Genomic DNA, 16,513 nt, shown 5'->3' on the forward strand with positions numbered 1-16,513 from the left:
GCTCAGAAGTGCGCAGCTCTGCATTTGGGAGCGTGCAGCTGTGCGTTCAGAATTGTGCAGTTCTGTGTGTGCTGAGCGGAGGCGTTGGCTGCACACACACCTCCCTGAGTTGTACGGCTCTGCGGCGCTCAGAGTGATTCCTTTGGCTCTCTCGGTGCTGACACCCAATTTCTTAGAATCACAGAATGTCCCGGGTTGAAAAGGACCACGATGATCATCCAGTTCCAACCCCCTGCTATGTGCAGGTCGCCAACCAGCAGCCCAGGCTGCCCAGAGCCACATCCAGCCTGGCCTTGAATGCCTGCAGGGTTGCGGCATCCACAACCTCCTTTTGCAACCTGATTTGGTGGTGATGGGCATGGGGGGCCTGGGGCTGTGCTCCCAGGGCTGCACTTCGTCCTGCATTCTGTTCCCCAGCACACTTTGCTTTTGTAGCCAAGGGTCTGGTTTTGGAGGTGAGGTGTGAAGCTGGCAGTGCTGTGATCCGTGTGTCCTTACAGTGCAGGTAATCTGTATCACCCTGTGACAATATAGGGCACGTGGAGAATTCAATATACTGGAGATTCGGAGATGATATTTTCAATCCGCATTAAAAACATGTTCTGTTCTTACGTAGGATAAATTCTCACTATTTGTATCGTTGCTGATAATGAGTTCAGCTGCTGTCCCCTCTGCTTCAGGCGCTTCGATGAAGCTACAGCTCATTACTTGGGTGTGTTAATAAAAGTAGCAAGGCTCTGAGTCCTGAACAGCACCTTCAAACCCAGTAGGCATTTGCTGACAGGTGGGCATGCAAGGGAGGGAGCAACTTCTCTGTGTTGCAGGGAGGTCATGAAAAACATAGTAGCACTGGAAATGCTCACATTGGAAATGTTCAACATCTCCTTTCATTTGGCCTGCTCCAGTTTCTTCTGGGAGGACACTACAGATGCTGCTAGAGGACAGCTTGGGCAGCCTGGGGTCCATACCGTGTGGGGCTCAGCTCATGCGTTTAGGACAAGAGGTGGTGGCCTCAGGTTGCTGCAGAGGAGGGTCAGGTTGGGTGTTAGGAGAAGTCTCCAGAGTGCTCAGCACTGCACAGCTGCACAAGGGTGGTGGGTCACCGTCCCTGGGGGTGTTCAGAGCCATGGGGATGTGGCACTGAGGGACGTGGGCATGGCGGAGTGGGCTGGGGGTGGATTGGGAATCCTGGAAGGTGTTTCCAACCCAAATGATTCTGTGATTGTATGATCTTGGTGTTGCCCTCAGCTGGTGCTTATGGCACGACTCAGCTGCCCCTTGCTCATGGCTGCCCCTGTCTGCCCATCTCAGTGAGATGCAAGGGGCTGGGTGGGCTCAGAGCCCTTGGTGCAGCCTGGGTTTGTCCTGTCCACTAATGGGGAGACCTCTTCTCCTGTAGGATGCCCATAGGTATGGCATTTTTTTTGTCTTGGTGTGTGAGCTCCCTGGCCTCCAGTGGAAAGGTGGGATCCTCAACCAACAGTCGAGTTCTGTGCACAGAGTGTGTTTGCGAAAAGCAGATCAGAAATCTGTAGGCACAGTTTAGAAAGAGAAAGTCAAATATTTTTCTTAGGCTCACAAATGGCTGTAGGAAGCATAAAGAACGCATTGTTAGAATGTGTCGTCAGTGAAGACAATGCCTGGCTGAAGCGTGATCTTTAACAATGAGATAATTGTGATTTAATTGGCTCTGAGCGATGCAAGGAGAGACAAGCGCGTGCCTTTGCTGTTAGAAAGCCTGGGGGAGGGGTTCTGTGGGGCTGCTGGGCATCCTGGAGCCATCTCCATTGCTGCTGACCATGTTCCCCAGGCTCCAAATGAAACAATCTGTCTTTCTTTTGGTGGGATGCTCCTTTGAGCCGAGCTCCCACGTGCATACGTCCATGTACGTACCCATAACAAGTACAAAGTCCCTGTTCCCATCTCTCCAGCTCCATGTTGCAGTGTTTAGGGGCAGGTTGGCCTCTGGGCACTGTGGCTGCTCTGCCTCCCAGGGCTCTGCTGAATCTTCCCCCTCCTCCCATGGAGATGCCAGCTGAAGGTTGGTGGCCCACGTGTGCCCTGCTGTGCGTGGCGGTGTGATGTGCTCAGTGGGCATGGTGGCAGTGGGTTGGTGGTTGGACGTGGTCATCCTAGAGGTCTCTTCCAACCTTAATGATCCTGTGATGGTTTTGGGGCAGCAGGCTGAGCCTTGCAACGGGAGGCTGGAACTTAGGCCAAAAAAGCTTCCTCACATTGTGTGCAACAACAGAGCCACCTCCAGAAGGAGCACTGGGGCTGTTGGAGTGCTGGGACTGGATTGTATGCTGTCCCACCTTGGTTCTTTCTTGAGCTTGCTTTCATGTCCCACTGTTAGATTGATAGTGATTATTACAGCTTTGTGTAGGGTAAGTGCTAGGATAAGGATAACAGGTGCTGCTGTCCTGGATGTCATCACAGCTTGACGGGCTGCTGAGTGCCATGCTGTGCTCCTGTTCTGCACAGTGGTGTCACACCAGTGTGGTGTGGGCTGTCACACCAGTATGGTACAGGCTGTCAGACCGGGGCGGTGTCTGCAGGACACAACTGGAACCAAATGAGGGCAGGAAGGCACCGATAGGTTGGGCTGCTGGTTTTCTGCTGAGCTTTTGGGATCCTTCTCTTCATTCGCTTCTCATCTCATTTTAAGCATTTCTTTTTTCATTTTTGTGCCTAAGAGCGAGTGCTTTAAGGGAAGCAGAGCACTGTAGTGGGGGGATTGTAAAGACACGAGCAGGAGCTTTGTGGTACAGGAATGGCATTTCTGAGAAGCCCCTGCTGTGCCCTTGGTCAGCATGGGCCATGAGGACAGGGCTGCATTCTCTCCCATCACGCTGTGGCCTTTCCATTTCCATATCCCTTAGGTAGTTGGTATTTAGTTCAGTAAAAGTGCAGATTTAATAAGCAGGAGGAACCACTTGGGATAAACTGGACAGACTACAGAGATGCCAAAGAGCAGCGCGATGCGAATGCAACAGGAGGCGATGCCTTTTACTAGCAGAGGGATAATTAGCATGACCGTTAATTACAAATCCTTGCCAGCCAGTGCAGATTCCAAGCCTGCTCTTTTCCATGGTGCTGTTCACCATAACAGAGAAGGGCCCAGCACTTCCCTTCGGAGCGCCTGTAGCTATGAGAAATGGTTATCCCTGTTATCAACTTGTGCAAAAAGAAGTTTATGCAGAAAATCCAATAACGCCTGGAAACCAGAATCTGCATTCCCAAGCCTGCTAAAAGGGTAGAGACAGCACCCAGAGCTTCACAGGGGCAGCAGTGCATGCTCCTGCCGTGCCCACGCTGGTGTGACAGCAAACAGCTGATGCTGCGCTGGTTGCTGGAGCTCTGGAACATCACAAGGGCTCTGTGCTGGAAGGCGATGCGTTTCCCTTTGCTTTCTGATTCCGTGTTTGCCTGACCGGCTGGCACAAAGCTCGTGCCGTGCTGCAGGTGTGGGAGGCCCTCAGCAGCTGCCCCTGGGCTGTCCAGAGAGCTGCTGCTGCTTGCAGCTCCTCAGCACAGTGCAGTGAATGAAGTGCTGCATGCTGTGCCCCCACACTGGCCGGTCAGCAGGGAAAAAATACCATCTTCCCTCGGTCTTCCTGGAAGTTTTCTCTAGGAATGTTGCTCTCCCAAAAGCTGGAGGACATGCCGGCCTGCAGCACACCTGGGCTTCCCCGCAGGAAGGTGGTAGGTTGGGTTGGTGCCCCAGCGTGAATCCCAGGGCCTGGATCTGTTATACTGGGGCGTTATGGGCTGTGGGTAGATGTGGTGGGTTGGTAAGATAAACTGGCAGAGTGAGCAAATGCAGTGTTTGATGACACGTGGCCGGTGGGCACGGTGTGGGTGTGTTGGGGCTGCACTTGGGGAAGTCTTTTCTCACCTCAGTGATTCTGCGATTTAAGCAAAGCACTTTGTGGGCTGGGGTGTAGAAAAAGCAGGGGGAAAAAAGTGCAAATACAGCACTTTTACTGAAAATGATTAAGATGTGTCAGCCTGAAAAGCCAATCAGGAGGACGTTTCCCACTTCCCATGCCTACCTGTGCCACCCGCACGAGCCCCAGTGCTCCCTGCTCCACCATCACAACCACGAGCAAAGGGCAGCATTTCTGCTTGGTTGGTTTGGCATATCCCTCCACTGAAGGGAAAGCCAAAAAAAATGAGACAAAAATTTCAAAGCTCATCGCAGATATCTCAGTTGTCATCCGCTGGGAAGGTTTTCGGTTGGTGTCTCGTTGCCGTGCTGCATATGGTTTTATTTAACCTTTTTGTTAATGATCTGGAAAACGAAACAAGCAGCCAGCTAATTAAATGAAGAGATGCTGCTAAAGTGAGAAGTGTTGCCAAGCCAGCAAGGAGAGAGAGAAGCAGGAGATAAACAACGTTGGGATCGCACGGCGGAGGGACGCAAGGACTCTGGAGGCACCCATGGTGCTGTGAAGGAGCCAGGGAGGGAATGCCAACAGAAAGCAGTGTGGCACTGGCTGGGCTGAGCTGAGAACGTCTCGGAGCTAAAGAGCAGCAGCACACAGTGAGGTCAAGGGCTGGTGAATGGAGCCGGGTGGTGGCATCTCCTCACTGCTGTGTCAGAGCTGGGGGGAGCCAGGGGTGTGGGCACAGAGGGGCAGCTGGGGCAGAGAGCTTCTGCAGGAGGCTGAGGGATGGTGGTAGGCTGCTAACTGCTTCCCTGTGCTGTTCGGACAGAGCTGAGAACACTTTGTGGGAATAGGCAGTGAATTTGACGTGGAAAAAATGTGAAAAAGTGATGTCACTTGTAAGCATTGTTCATTTTCCAGTGCAGGAGGAGAGGGAGAATTTCAGCTAAGAAGTAAACTCCCGTGGTCCTGATGTTCTTTCCATTAAGAGCTTTGTGAGATGAGGGAAGTGTCTGCGGTCGAAGACGTGTGTGGCGCAAAGGGGAGGATGGGGTCAGGGGGTCCCTGCGGAGTTTCAGCCCCGTGGGGCATCCCCACAGACCTGCACAGCTCTCAGGCCTGCTGCTGCTTGCCAGGAATCCCAAACAGCCCTGCTGAGGTGCAGCACAGAAGCACAACCCCACCCTGTGCTGTATACCAGCACGCATGTATTTGTAGAGCAAACCATTGCTGTTTGCGGTGGGTTTCTTGAGGCTCTCAGCCTCCTGCAGTAGCAAAACATTTCAGCTTCTCCGCCCGCTTGTCTCACACCCGACTCGGGCTCCACCAAGCTGGCACACGGTTGGTTTTGGTTCAGCTGTAGCTCTCATGCCTGCCATAAGCAGGTGACCCCTGTCTTCTCCATGAGCTGCATCAGATGCTGTGCTCACGTCTTGCTGGAAGCGTCAGTATGTGCCTGCAGGCAGCAGGTGGGAGCTGCGGCGCGTGGTGCAGGCTGCTGCCCACAGGCTGTGCTGGGTGTGCAGGTGCCACTTCTCCTGGCGGAGGGGAGATTTGGACAGCTTTCTTTTTTATGATCTGACCACACGAACCCTGAAACCCCGAATCTGTTTCGTTTAATAGTGAGTCCCTGGTGGCTAATTCTGCATGCAGCGCACAAAGCAGCGTGACTATTCTGGGATGGGATCCCAGTGACAGCGGTGAGTCATCGGCCGCAGCAGCAGCGATGATACCAGGAGCTATTTATTGCTGCTCTCTGGGCTGCGAGTTCTGCTCAGCTCCGAGTTCAGCTGGAAATTATGTAATTATTCCTCCTGGATGGTTTTTCTGATTGGTTTGTAATTACAAAACATTCTCAGAACGCTTCTGTGTTTGAAAATTAAGACCTCGGGATGACTTAATGCAAGAACGAAGAGATGAAATCCTGCTTGGCTTACGTATTGTTTTCCCTTATCGGTTAATCAGACAGCTTTCTGGATGTCACTGTACAAACTTCTCTGCAAAACAGTGTAGCACGTGATTCCCCGGGTCAGTCCGTTTATAAACAAAGATGTGGGGTAGAATCATTGTAGCACCGAGCTGCTGCTGGGTTCCTCGACTGCCCCGAGCCAGGAGCTGCTCTGCTGCCGCTTCCCACAGTGAGCAGAGCCTGCAGCGTGGGGGCCAGCGGGAACCTGCCCAGAAAGTGGGGAGGGGTGGCTCAGCCCTCTGTGCTGAAGTGCTGCCCTGGGGCTGAGCCCGGGTTTAGCTGCAAAGCCAGAGAGAAGGAATTTCTCCAATCTCATCTCTCTTTAAAAGGAGAAAGTAAGTTCTATCCTTCTGTTTATAATCTGTTCCTCGGAACTGCAGTGTGAACTCAGCACAGCATTTCAAAAGTTACAGGAAAGGCAAGTAAGCAGGGCTCTGGAAAGCTCTAAATCAAATGTCGCTGTTCCATTCCTTACGTCAGTCCATGATTTTTACGCTAGCCATACATCATTTTATTGCAGTCTTTATTCTGTGCTGCATTTTGACTTTTCTGTCTGATTTATCTTCCTTCCTTGACGTAAGAATGGACATCTAAGGATGCTTTAGCAGCTGATTCGGGAGGAGATGTAACCTGGAGGTACAAAGGCAGTGGTGATGTGGGTCTGTCGGGGGCACCGTTCCGGTGGATGGCAGTAAGACAGGTGCCGTTCCTCCATGTCCCAGCCCCGTGCCCAGCTGTGGGAGCCGCTCCTGTCCCTGCCGCTGCGGCTGGGTGGCACTGGGAGGAGGAGGAGTGGACCTTCGGTGTGGGCAGCACTCGGTGTGTGCTCACACCAGCCCAGTGTGAGCAGGGAGTGTGTCTGGATGCCATCCTGACAACGCAGTGTGTCGGCGGTACTGGGGAGGAGAAATCTGTCCTGTCAAAACAGCTTCTGATGACTGCAAGTAGGGGATGTCTCTTTGGACACCTTTTAGCAGCAAGCATTTTTTAAAGGCCTTGGTTTTTTGGGTTTGGGATTTTACAGCTAGATGTGGCGCTCACAGTCATGGGATGCTGAAAACTCAGTGATGTCTGCTTGGTTGCCACCAACTTTGGCTTGATGTTAGATGTTAGTGCTCCTGGGTGGGCACTCAGGTGTTGAGGACTTTTCTTTTTTTTTGTTCCATGAGTTTTTTTGACACCATCGGAAGCAGTGTGAGCTCAGCTCAGCTGAGTCGCTTCTTCCTTGAACAGTCCTGTTTGGAAACTGGGCTCAGGCTGCTGCTGAGGGGGACGTTCGGGGATCACTTGGGATTGGAGCCGGCTGGGCTCTGAGGTCCCTCCTGACCCAACCGCTCTGTGGCTGCGGTGGGCTGGGTCCCCAGGCAGGACCAGGACACTGAAAGAAAGGAGATGCTGTGTCTGTGGATGCGTGGATGCGTGGAAAGGCATCCTTGAAAGCCTAGGGAAGGAATATGAGCTGAATGGAGAGGCAGCTGCGAGGGATGTTCAGAAGTGGGTGTGTATCGAACGTCCTAGTTTTGCTGCCATCACAAAAGGCTGCCTGCTGCTTTTTCATCTGTAAAGATGGCAAGTTGTTTGGAGTGGGTCTGGGAGAACACGCTGACCCCTTTTGCTTTGCTGCAGTGACACTGCGTAGTGCTTTCACAACTGTGCTGTGCAGATCTCCACCTCCTGCAGGTGTCCCAGCTGGCAGAGCAAGCCCTGCTAACGAGCCCGGCTGATGGCTGATGCCATATTATACATTCAGTTCAGACTGAAGGTGTTATGGTGTCGATTCTGACCAAAAAAAAAAATATCTGTTCTCAGGAGGAACCACAGAAAACTGCCGAAGCTGTAACAAAAGCTTTACCTTCAGTCAGGTTGACGTTGGTGTAACAGCACAGGGTAGGGTAAGTCGTGTGCTGAACAGCAAACCTCCCTGCTAAGGTAGCCTGGCAGTGCCCTGTAAGCAAATCCGTGCCACGGGGAGCAGCTGTGCAGCCATCCAACCCCCCAGCAGGAGCCCTGCATGGTGCGGGGTGAGCACAGCACCCCACATCTCTGAGCCACGTAACCGCCTTCACGTGGTCTCCTCTGTTATTAAAAAAGAAAAGGGAAAGCTCTCATGGGCATGAATGAGGATTTATATAATAGGTTGCAAGGGTTCCATCAAAGCCATTGTACTCTGTCTTGTGAATATGTATTTAATCAGTGGTTTAAAAGGAGCTCTTACTTGTGCTGAGTGATTCCCCTGTCTTAGGCTGAATTTGAGGCTCTTGTGATGAGTGAGGGCAGCTCCTCCGGGCCCGAATGCTGCCCTTGAGCAGCCTCTGTGCTGGGGGGGTTCCAGTGCTCAGAGAAGCCTTTGGGTGGTGCTTGGAGAGCCTGGGAAGGGGCACTGCCTGCACGTTACCTCTGCGACAAGCCGCTGCGCTTTATTAACTGCTTTCTTGAATTGAAGTGAAGGGAGAAGAGTCATTCTGGCTTTGCTCACACTGCTGCTGGTGTGAGCATAAAGGTAAGCGGCATTGCAGTGGTGTCAGTGTGCAGCTGGTTAGCAGCACGGGAAGTTGGCACTTAGATGAAGCCGTGGAGAACCGTTCTTGCAGCATCTCGGTATTTCTTACAACAGCAGGCTGACAGCCTGAGCGTGCTCTGGAAGGTGTTGAAGCCACGACGAGCAGGCTGTGTTCCTGCAAATGCCAGCAATAAATCCCTGCTCTGACGTCAGGTGCCGTGCAGAAGGTCTCAGCGTGACACGCGCTGCTTTCTGCTCCATCCCTGTGGCTGTGCACGCTGGGCAGCCTCCCTTGACCATTTAAAGTAGCAGGAGATGAAAACCACGGCGTGTCCAGAGGTGGCTCTGCTAGGAACAGAAGGGCCTGACACGTCCGTTTGTTCCCTGCAGCGTCTCCCAGCGCCCTGCTATCTCGCTCGCCCTTCACATGACTTGCCACCAGGCCCTCCATATCTGCCTGCTATCTGATGTTCCCGGTCAGATGCTCCGCGTGCTGACGCCGGGTTATTAATACCGCTGCTGCCATTTGCTCTGGCTGGCCGCTCTGAGGGGATGCCCACGACTTCCTCCCACCCGCTGCCTGTGATCTTCGTCTTTCCCAGACGCTCCCTGGGGCTGGCAGACGGCTGCTCGCCCCGTGACTGATTGCTTTCCTGGCCACCGTCCAGCTCCGGGCGCATAAACACGCTCAGAGGAAGGCTCAGTGCTGGCAGGTTCCTTGCTCAGGAGGAGAAACAAACCCCATTTCTGCTGGAGTTCACCAGAAGCAATAGGCGAGGGGCAGAGTTTCACAGACGGGCAGGGATGGGCAGGTGCCCGGCTGGCGTTCCTGCGGGCTGCTCATTTCAGCCCCTCACTGCCGTTTAAAATGCACAGCCAACAGCAGTCTGGCACGTGCAGATGTTCTGCTGCTGCATGGGGAATGCTGCCTGCCTGCATTACTTGCATTGCCTGCCTGCATTGCCCGCCTGCCAGCTGCTTGCTTGCACTGCCTGTCTGCTGCCTGCATTGCCTGCCTCCCTTTCTTGCCCAGACTTCAGCACTCATTCTAGATGTTTTCTCTCTGTGTTCCATCAGTGAAGCCAAACTGTTCTTTTTCTCCATTGCAGTAACTCATCTGTGCTGACTATCTTCTGGTTTTGCACACAGTTTCTCGGTTTCTTTCTAGATGGCCCATTACTTGACCTCGATTGCTTCCACCAACGTGTCCTCCATTAGCTCAGTACAACCCCTCCTGAATGCAGTAAATTCTCAGGATGCCTAAATTCTGTTAGCTGAAGAATGAAGCATTTATGAAGATGACTTGAGCCTGAAGCACAGTCAGATACAGTGGTTTTGTGCCATGCCTACACTTTTATGCTTATTCACACTGAAAACTTCACCTCCTGCATTATTAGATGACAATTGGAGATAGCAAGCACTATTTTTTTCCTAATCCCCCAGTATTGATGGCTGTGTTGCCGCACCGTTTGCCATTACTGCCCTTGATGCCCTATAGCTGCATTCAGTATCCCCAGCATGCAGGACCTGTTTTCTTTTCCTCTGTGCTCCCATGTCGGTTTCGAGCAGCGCAGCGTTGTGATGTGACTCTGGAATAGTGTCTCCAGCAAGTAATTGTCAGCACGAGGCAGGGCTTCAAAGGGATCGCTAATTAAGATCAAAATGAGCCCTGCAGCAAGTCTGGGGAAGATCTGCATGTCCAGAGAAAGCGATATTTGGGGTGCCAGCAGCATGCTATTGCTTTCACAGCAGAACAGCCCCGTGCCAGGGGGCTGTGTGGGTCTGAGCGGGTGCAGCTGGAGGCAGCGTGGGGTTGTGGTTGGCTCTGCTGGTGATCCAGCTTCCCATCCGGAATCACAGAACCACGGAGTCATTCAGGTTGGAGAAGATCTCCATGATCACCAAGTCCAACCCTCAACCCATCTCGACCTTGCCCACTAACCATGTCCTTGCTGGAGTGTGTGACTTCAAGCGCAGATTTCCCTTTTCTACCCTTCAGTTGGCCTCTTTTCCCCCTTTTCAAGCATCCTGAGGAAGGAGCAGTGCATGCTAAAGCCACAGGCCGAGGGGAAGCCTGTGTGTTTGATCATGCCAAGGGATTTATTGTAGCTGGTGAAACCACTCAAAGCAGGGTGGCTGTGGCAGGGCTGCGATGCTTGCAGGTGCTCAGCGTGCTGCACTGGCACCATCCCTCACTTCTTTGGGCTTCATCCCATGGAGCACACATGGAAGCAGGGATCAGCCCACAGCATGCATATGGAGCGGAATGGAGAGGAGTAGAAATGGAGTGGAAGGGAATGGAATGGAATGGAATGAAATGGAACTGAGTGGAATGGAAGGGAGTGGAATGGAGTAGAGTGGAGTGGAAGAGAATGGAGTGGAATGGAAGGGAGTGGAATGAGGTAGCTCTATTGGAAGGGACTCTCTTCAAAGGTCATCGAGTCCCAACTGCCTGACCACTTCTGGGCTAACCAGAAGTTTAAGTATATTATTGACAGTGTCATCCAAAGCCCCTTGAACACCAGCAGGGGCATCACCCACCTCCCTAGGAAGCCTGTTTTGGTCTTTGAGCACCCTCGTGGTAAAACAGGTTTTCCATCTGGTCTGAAACTCCCCCGATGCAGAGAGGAGCTCAGTGGTGGATGTGGCCATTAGCTGTGCACAGTCTTTTGCTGTTGCTGGAAGAGAACAGGAGTGCATGTGATTGGAAGATGTGAAGCAAGTGAAATCTTGCTGAAATGTAACCAACCAGATTAATTATATTTGGGAGGGCTGAGCATCCAAAGGATTTAATGATCTGAATACCATTTTAGAACATTTTATTGTCTTTTTGCTGGCAGGAACGCCGGCACCAATTATAGAAATAAATCAAAAAATCAGGTCAAATAGTTATTTTATGAGCCAAGTGAAAAGGCTGGGTGCATCTCTTAATGCCGGGGTGCTTTTGGGAAGAAAGAGAAAAGCCCTTCAGGAGTGACGTTGCTTCCTGTGCAGGCAGCAGCCGTGCACACAGCTGTGGTGCACACATACGTGGTGCACACACACACACACACACGTGGTGCACACACACATGGTGCACACACACGGTGCACACACACATGGTGCACACACACGGTGCACACACACATACACACGTGGTGCACACACACATGGTGCACACACACACACACGTGGTGCACACACACATGGTGCACACAACACACACACACACACATGTGCACACACACACATGTGGTGCACACACACGGTGCACACACACACACACGTGGTGCACACACACATGGTGTACACACACACACACGTGATGCACACACACATGGTGTGCACAACACACACACACACGTGGTGCACACACACACGCACACACGTGGTGCACACACACATGGTGTACACACACACACACGTGATGCACACACACATGGTGTGCACAACACACACACACACATGGTGCACACACACACGCACACACGTGGTGCACACACACATGGTGCACACACATACACGTGCACACACACATGGTGTGCACAACACACACACACGTGGTGCACACACACACGCACACACGTGGTGCACACACACATGGTGCACACACATACACACACGTGCACACACACATGGTGCACACAACACACACACACATGTGGTGCGCACACACACACACATGTGGTGCACACACACACACATGTGGTGCACACACACGGTGCACACACACACACATACATGGTGCACACACACACACACATGTGGTGCACACACATGGTGCACACACACACACACGGTGCACACACACATGGTTCACACACACACACACACACCTGCTGTGTACACCCACTGTGTGCACACCCCCCTGTGTTTCCAAGCTGTGGCAGTGGAGGCAGGGGTGTACCTGCTGTGTGGGACTCTGCCTTGTGTTCTGCAGGGATTAACAGCAGCAAAGATAAAGCAGCCAGGGATGTGTGCATTTGGAGGAATAACAACTGCGTTTTGAAATTCAGGATTTCTTCTCCGGGGGACTTTACCAACCACATGGCATTAACTTGTTACAGGATAACGTCAAGCAACTTATCTGCACTGAACACGAAAAGGATTAGGGCTGTTGGAGGCTCTGTGCTAGAAGAAAGCCCAGGCTCCTTCCTGCCTCCTCGTGTGCTTCTCAGTGGCTGTTGCAGCCCAGCAGGGGCTGCGGTGCTGGCACGCCATGGGGCAGCTCTGCAGGATGCACCGCTCAGTGCCTGCACAGCCTGCAGGCCTGGGCTATGAAGCACCACTGGTTTCAAGTCCTTTCTGCATGAAGGATTTGTTAGAGAAACCGGCAAGCTGCTGTGATAATGGGAAACAGGTGCAGAAAATGAGATGGCAGTGAGAAGCAGTTGTGCTCGTGCGGATTTCGATGTAACAAAGTGCATCTTTCTCATTGCCAGTGCTTTTTAGAATGTGGCTGAATGGCTCTGTGGGGAACGGGGCGGTGCAGATCATGAGAGGGTCTTTGTGATTAGCAGAGTGTGCCCAAACACCACCAGGAGCACCGCTGTGTGCTGCTGCAGCCACAGCCCTCGTGTTGTGCGTGGAAGAGTGGAAACATGGAAATGCCAAATGTGGACAAGAATCATAAAATCGCAGAATCACAGAATGGCCTGGGTTGCAGAGGCCCACAGTGCTCATCAGTTCCAACCCCCTGCTGTGTGCAGGTCGCCAACCAGCAGCCCAGGCTGCACAGAGCCACATCCAGCCTGGCCTTGAATGCCTGCAGGGATGGGGCATCCACAGCCTCCTTGGGCAAACCACAGCGCCCTGCCTGCTTCAGCGGGCTGAAGCCCCATGGTCTGTATGTTTTGTACGCTGGATCTGGTTTGCACTGACTACTCATGGAACCACGAGGGTTGGTAAAGACCATTACCATCACCTCATCCGACTGCCAGGCGACTCAGGCTCATCTTTGCTGTCAGACTGCAGAACGTGGGCAGCCAGGGTCGCTGTCAGTCGTTTCGTTTGTTTTCCAGATGAATGCATGAAGCCAGGCTGTGCTAAGCGTGATTTCCTCCTGGCACGTTGTTATCCGTTCCCTCCATTCATCTGCACTGCAACGAAATCTTTTGCAGGTGCCCCTCGGGTGCACAGCAGCGAGCTGCAGCTAACTCCTGCCACCTGCTGCCCTGCTCTGCCCCGCATCCCCTTTGCTCTGCTTCTCAAGAACTGCAGCGGGAGGAGGAGAGGGGCTGCTTTCCCCGAGTCCTGCTGGAGAAGTCTGGAATATCTGCGTCATCAGAGTTAATTCTCTCAATAGTGATGCATTAATTATCAGCCTGTGGTTGTAGATACGGCAGTTACAGAGCTGAGTTTCTTCTTGTGGCTGGAAATAAAGTGTACTCAGGCTGTTGTTGGTAGAAGAGCAGATAGCAAGGAGGAAAGGAATGTAATGGAGCTCTTACCGGGTTCAAGCTCTGAGCAGTTGGGTGAGTGGGTGCTACAGAGCAGCACGGTGCGTGCAGGGATTGCCCTCCACACACACTGTAGCACACCAGTGCCCTGCCTTTGGATTCCAGGGAAGGAATCCATGTCTGCACTGGAAATCAGTGTTTTTAATTGCTTTATTTAAATGCACGTGCTTCCTAATTCTGGAAGAACCGTGTGCAGGACCAATTGGCAAGGGAGCATCTGTGGCTGTGAGGACTGGACAGGTGCTGGGGACTCCATCTTTGCCTTTTCCTCCCCAGTAAGTCAGTTCTGGAGCCATCAGAAACACCTTCCTGCCCCTTGAGCACAGAGGGATCAATGCATAACCAAGTTGCAACCAGCCACATGCAGCGTATGGTACCGATATCTGATCACTTGCTCCTTAAGTATCACTTGGTAATGCAAAAGGTGCTTGGTGTGGCTGAGCAGCAGAGCAGAGAACAACAGGTCTGTCTGTTGCTGCTTTCTGAGGGGTGTCACCTGCCGGAGTGCCCAGGATGACCTCAGCCACAAGCAGCAGCCAAGCTGAGAAACCATAAGGAAGTGGGTGTAGAATGGAAACGGTGACAGACAGCCTGGGTTCTCTTTTCCAAACCTCCGTTTTACAGCACAGCTGTTTGATGTTCACTCAGCTGACTTCTCGGGATGGCTGAGATGTGAAACGTGGTTGGATGCCCACTCCTCACAAACCTTTCCAAAACCTTTCTCCAAAAGAGGAGGAGGACAGCGTGGCACTGCCAGTGTGCTCGGTGTGTATGGCTCCATGTGCTCAGTGTGTATGGCTCCGTGGCACAGTGCCTTCTGTCCCCATGGCATTTGCAAGGATGTGGGTGAGGTTTGGCACAATGCACAGCACTTGAGAGAGCTGTGCCAGGAGAAGATCAGTCTGGATACTGGGAGAAGTCTCTTCTCCAAAGAGCAGTCAGCACTGCACGGCTGCCCGGAGAGGTGGGGAGGTCACCATCCCTGGAAGTGTTCCAGATCCAAGGGGTTGTGGCACTGAGGGACGTGGGCAGTGGGCACTGGGGGTGGGCTTGGGGATCTTGGAGGGTTTTTCTGACATGAATGATTCTGTGGTTCTGTGCACTGAAAGCTGCCCGTTGGCAGGCGTGTGTGACGCAGTCTGTGCTTTGTTTGCAGCTTCGATGTGGAAAATGGCCCTTCCCCTGGCCGCAGCCCGCTGGACCCACAGGCCGGCTCCTCCTCAGGGTTGGTGCTGCACACCACCTTCCCCGGGCACAGCCAGCGCCGGGAGTCCTTCCTCTACCGCTCAGACAGCGACTACGACCTGTCGCCAAAGACCATGTCCAGGAACTCCTCTCTCCCAAGCGAACAGTAAGCACAAACTCAGCTCACAGTAGCAGAGGCTGAGGGCTCTGCATGTCTCCCTGTAATCCTCAGAAAGAGGTGTCAGTGGGCACTACACGCATCTCCCAGCCCAACAGACAGGTGCTGCTGTGGTCTGTCCAGCCACGACTTCCTCATCCCCATCCCATCCTGCAGACACTCATTTTTACTCCATAATCTGGTAGAAGAGCTTTCAAAGCCAGGGGGTGAAATACAAGAGGACCCCAGTGCCACTGGGAGCTGGTGCCTGGGGTGCAAGCAGTGGGCAGAGCTGGGCTGTACTCAGCACAGTGCTGCAGCACTACGTGCCCACGGTGCCCTCCGTGCTTGCTTTTCCCTGCATGCTCTCAGTGCCTGGTTAACATCCCCTCTGTTCTCAAGTAGGTAGCACACCTACCCCTGTTGCACTTTTCCATCCTGTTTCCCATCGTGGGTCATTCATTAGAACAGAGTGAAAAATACAGCAGAGAGGTTGATTTGAGAGGATCCCTACCCCTCAAATGGAGCACAAAGCTTCCATGAGCGCCCTGGATTTGCAGCCCTTTATTTTAAAAGGCACAGTTTAGAGTTTAAAGTGACCATAACGCTATTAAAAATGCTCTTAAACAAAAAAAGCATAGCTGCTGTAGAAGCCCTACCAGTTTTTTCCATGAAACAGAAACCTGAATCTCAATGGGAGGTGTGGCGAATTCCCACAGGGGGAGCAGAGCATCCCTCCTGCCCCAGCGCTCTGAACCCAGGCTTCTTGTGTGAGTAATTTGTGCAGCATTGCCAAGAAATCCCTCCCAGGTGCTGGTGATGCTGTCCTTCCCTCTGATCTTCTGCTCAAATCTGCTCAAATCTTCCACGATGAAAACATCCAGTGTTTGGATAATGTGAAGCACGGTGACACAAAAGCCAGGAAACTCAGAGCTGACCTTTACCCAGGCCACGATGGGTTTTTCCACCGCAGTACGAGCGCACTGAGTTTCCTGGCTGTCCCTGCGCTGTGCCAGCAGTTCCCAGCCATCCCCACACACTGCCCCAGCCATGGCCAGGCAGGGCATCACCCGTGTAGTGATGGGCGTGCTGTCCTCCCACCCGGCCACGCTGACTTACAGCCACGTTCTCCATTCCCCCCCCAGGCACGGAGATGACCTGATCGTCACACCTTTCGCACAGGTGAGTTGGAAGCTCGCTGCCTCTTGCACGGCGCTGGCTTGGAAAGGTTTGCCTTGAGAAGCGCTCACAAATCCCTTCTGCTCGCTCCAGGTGCTGGCCAGCCTGCGGAGCGTGAGGAACAACTTCACGCTGCTCACCAATTTGCACGGGACGGCCAACAAGTAAGCGGGGAGCCAAAGGGAGCGGGCGGCG

General features: G+C 52.9%; 2 protein-coding genes across 3 annotated transcripts in view; both read left to right on the forward strand.

Annotated features, from left to right (window-relative positions):
- The window catches only part of LOC104912416 (cAMP-specific 3',5'-cyclic phosphodiesterase 4B-like), an 81,141-nt gene extending 64,634 nt beyond the window's left edge, over positions 1–16,507 (forward strand). For both annotated transcript variants that reach the window (XM_031554895.1, XM_010716031.3), the window contains 3 exons: positions 14,954–15,148; positions 16,285–16,321; positions 16,412–16,507. In XM_031554895.1, the coding sequence (XP_031410755.1) occupies positions 14,954–15,148; positions 16,285–16,321; positions 16,412–16,486 (307 nt within the window). In that variant the 3' untranslated portion in view covers positions 16,487–16,507. The remainder of the gene's footprint in view (positions 1–14,953; positions 15,149–16,284; positions 16,322–16,411) is intronic.
- LEPR (leptin receptor) overlaps positions 1–16,513 on the forward strand; it is a gene marked incomplete at its 5' end in the record, with an annotated part of 40,749 nt that overhangs the window by 1,200 nt on the left and 23,036 nt on the right.

The sequence above is a fragment of the Meleagris gallopavo genome, chromosome 10, assembly GCF_000146605.3.
Source record: "Meleagris gallopavo isolate NT-WF06-2002-E0010 breed Aviagen turkey brand Nicholas breeding stock chromosome 10, Turkey_5.1, whole genome shotgun sequence".
Taxonomy (NCBI): Eukaryota; Metazoa; Chordata; class Aves; order Galliformes; family Phasianidae; genus Meleagris; species Meleagris gallopavo.